This window comes from Anastrepha ludens, chromosome 2 (assembly GCF_028408465.1).
Source record: "Anastrepha ludens isolate Willacy chromosome 2, idAnaLude1.1, whole genome shotgun sequence".
Lineage (NCBI taxonomy): Eukaryota > Metazoa > Arthropoda > Insecta > Diptera > Tephritidae > Anastrepha > Anastrepha ludens.
Window position 1 is genome coordinate 15,955,684 of NC_071498.1, and position 3,216 is coordinate 15,958,899.

General features: G+C 42.1%; 1 protein-coding gene across 1 annotated transcript; it reads left to right on the top strand.

Annotated features, from left to right (window-relative positions):
• Window positions 1-783: 783 nt before the first annotated feature.
• Window positions 784-2,137, top strand: LOC128863431 (peptidoglycan-recognition protein LB-like). Its single transcript, XM_054102590.1, has 3 exons — window positions 784-1,184; window positions 1,307-1,651; window positions 1,757-2,137. The coding sequence occupies exons 1-3, from the start codon at window positions 1,046-1,048 to the stop codon at window positions 2,008-2,010; spliced, it is 738 nt and encodes a 245-aa protein (XP_053958565.1). The 5' UTR covers window positions 784-1,045; the 3' UTR covers window positions 2,011-2,137.
• The last annotated feature ends 1,079 nt before the right edge of the window (window positions 2,138-3,216 follow it).

Here is a 3,216-nt window from a genome sequence, read left to right on the forward strand (position 1 = left end):
GATCATAGGGGACATCAATTGGCAAAGCAGATAGACGATTCGACATTCTGTGAACGATGACGTCCCACCAGGGTAGTGGGCGATTGCAGCAGCTCTCCTGCTAAAACAATAGTTTGCGGTGGTCTGATAAATAGCATAACCTGGTGACCTATGCTATCACTTGCATCAGACCACTTGCCCATTATCGTCGCGATTGATAGATCTGCCGACTTTGTATCCGCAAATCACCAATCTCTCACTAACTTCAACAAAGCTAATTGGGCCGGCTTCGCGGAATTTACTGAGAACAACTCGAGTTTGAATGTACACAGGGCATGAAACAAATTCTTATCGATAGTTTTTTATATCAAATCCCGCAGTCGTTAAACTAAAATAGGCCATGTTTATATTCACTTTTCAACGCCTGTATCGGATGAGTTCAGTTATTGTAATTTTTTTCTTGATTATGCAATGCATGACCACTGTCACTTGAGCTGGGCGTTCACTGACACACTTTAAACTGACTAACAAATAATTGTCTTGAATCAAAATATCCGAACCTCTGCCTAAAGTCTTTCAGCAGCATTCCACTACTAATTCTGGGTCATCGATCTCGACTCTTTTTGGCAAAATTTAAAAATATCACCAAAACCATATTTTAGTTAATCACCTAATTCATCTTGATTGTCATGCCATTCAGTTTTAGATGCTTCGCTAGTATGAATGCCAAAGCAAAAACACACAATCTAGTTGTTTGTGGCAGTTTCCATAAATGAAAAACTTGAGCTAAATAAAAAATCCCCCAGCAGCGCACCGCCAAATTGGAAGCAGCACACAGGAAGATAGTAACAATGTCTAAATCAAACACAAATAATTATGGCACAAATAATTATGGACGATATTAACATATAAAAGCTGACGCAATTTCCACTCGCAGCACATTTGCGCCCTAAGCACCAACGCTATCACATGGAGCGGTCAGTAAATATTTCGAAATTACAGCAAAAACAGTACAACAATTAGTACAAGCACGAAAACACAGAGATCTCATACGATATAGTTACATATGTATGTGTGTACGAAGTACGAATGCGCATATGAGCAAGAACAAGCGGAAATCATGAACTCTTTCGATGTGCTGGTGAAATTTCTATTGGCGCTTTTATCCATTAGCCCCACATATCCACAAATTGGAACCTTCGCTGGTAAGTGTAAAGCACATCGTCGCTCATAGACGCTCAAAATATTGGAAAAATGCAGATGACTACGGTGGACTATGATAAATGCACTTACACACGCACACACATCTACATTTTTATATTTACAGCTCCAGTCACGGCGACCCACGACCATTGGAAGTTGATAGCGCGCGCCGGTTGGAGTGCACGTCCGCCCAAAGAGCGCAAATCCTTTGTCGGTCCTGCACCTTTCGTTATCATTCACCACTCGTACCAGCCAGGCGTTGCACAGACGACAGACGATTGTCGAGTGGCGATGCAACAGATGCAGGACTCTCACATGGATGAGCGGCATTGGGCGGACATTGGCTACAGTTTCGCCCTTTGTGGTGATGGCAATGTGTACGAGGGTCGCGGCTATGAAGTGGTTGCAGCCCACGCGCCACTATACAACAATCGCAGCATTGGACTATTGCTAATTGGAGATTTTACCGGTAAGAGCCAGTGATGATGACAGTCATGATGATGTTGTACTATTGAATGTGCACTTATGGCTAGAATAACATTCGCTTAAACCATCAATTTTATGGATTTTACAGACCAACTGCCACCGGCGCCAATGATGAAGGTGGCGCAGAATTTTATAAAATACTCGCTCGAAGCTGGTCACTTGCTTGAGGACTACATTTTGTATGGGCATCGACAGGTGCGCAATGGCACTGTCTGTCCGGGCGATGCGCTTTATGCAGAGATACAAAATTGGCCACACTGGCAAAATGATGTGGAGGTTAAAGCGTATCCGCCCGTGTACGTACCTGCGCGTGTGGATGTGGTTGTGACAGAGAAACCATAAAAAGGAGGAGGAGGAGTGGAAAGAAGGTATTGCTTTCAGCCTGCAGTATTAAATAAAATGTACAAATTAATAGAAAAAATTCAATTTCACAATTTTTATAATATTTTTGTTTTTCTCGCGAGCAAATTCCCTTAACAGGTTACTTAAGCTTTTCCTCAAGCACGTGCGAAATACTACAGAACAGCAAAAAAAAAAATTCATCCTCTTATTCATCCTCTTTTAGTTTCGTGTTTCATGAGCCCTACTTGTGGCCTTGAAATGTTTCCATACATATCAATGATTTTATCAATTTTATCATTTTAAAGCAAGTGCGCAATACTTATCTGGTATGGGAAGTGAGCACAAACGAGGCTGAGGGCAATGCGATCCTCAAAATTTAGTTGTGGAAAAATAAATGATGCAACATAAACCACAGAAGAAATTCAGTCCAAAGTGTCCAAAGTTAAAATCATCATTCCACCATCTCCTATCACCTAGTAAAACAAAGAGCTTCAGAAGTTGAGGTGAGGTGCAAGAAAACCACTCAACTGTATAATAAGAAGCTTATTCTGAGATGGACTCTGGACAGAGATACAATTTTAGGTGGACGTTGGGCAGTATCGAGCTTCTTTTTAAAGAAAACTGCATTACATTGCGTCATTGAGGAGCTAGCCTATATATGTTTCCCATGGTTCCTAGCAGGAACAAAGGGCCTCAACAAACTTGTTTAAATTTGGTTTACTTAACGCAAAACATTTTGTTTGCCTCCTGACGCAGAAAGTCCTTTGGACTCGTCGCCATTTAATTTCCTAACTCGTAGCTGTTTTTATCGATCATTGGACGATCGGCACAAACGCGAAACAGCTATCAGGTTATCATTTAATCTCCATTGCAGAAGCTGTGTGGACCTTTCAGAGAAGGAGACTGTAGAGCATTTTCTCTGTAAATTTCCTGGTTTGGCAGCTAGATGACTAAGGTTTGACAGATAGACGACTAAGGTCACTGGGCGCTCCTTTCTTCGACAGCCGGGGGCAGTGCTCCAACCTAAATCCAATCAATCTCTTCCATTATATCAACAGCTCTGGCTGGCTGTAGATATCTGCCTGTTGGAGGTCTCATAATGGTATCAAAACGGCGCTTTAGTGCTACTCGAGGAGTGCCAGACCGGCACTTCAACCATTTCACCTACCTACCTACGGCCTGCTTGTAGCGCTTCTGCTTTAACTA

What these genes read in the sequence shown, in the direction of transcription:
- LOC128863431 (XM_054102590.1), top strand. Translation starts at nt 1,046, where the DNA reads ATGTATGTGTGTACGAAGTACGAATGCGCATATGAGCAAGAACAAGCG. An exon ending in ACAAATTGGAACCTTCGCTG is followed by an intron (nt 1,185 to 1,306) that starts GTAAGTGTAAAG and finishes TTATATTTACAG; the next exon opens with CTCCAGTCACGGCGACCCAC. An exon ending in GCTAATTGGAGATTTTACCG is followed by an intron (nt 1,652 to 1,756) that starts GTAAGAGCCAGT and finishes TGGATTTTACAG; the next exon opens with ACCAACTGCCACCGGCGCCA.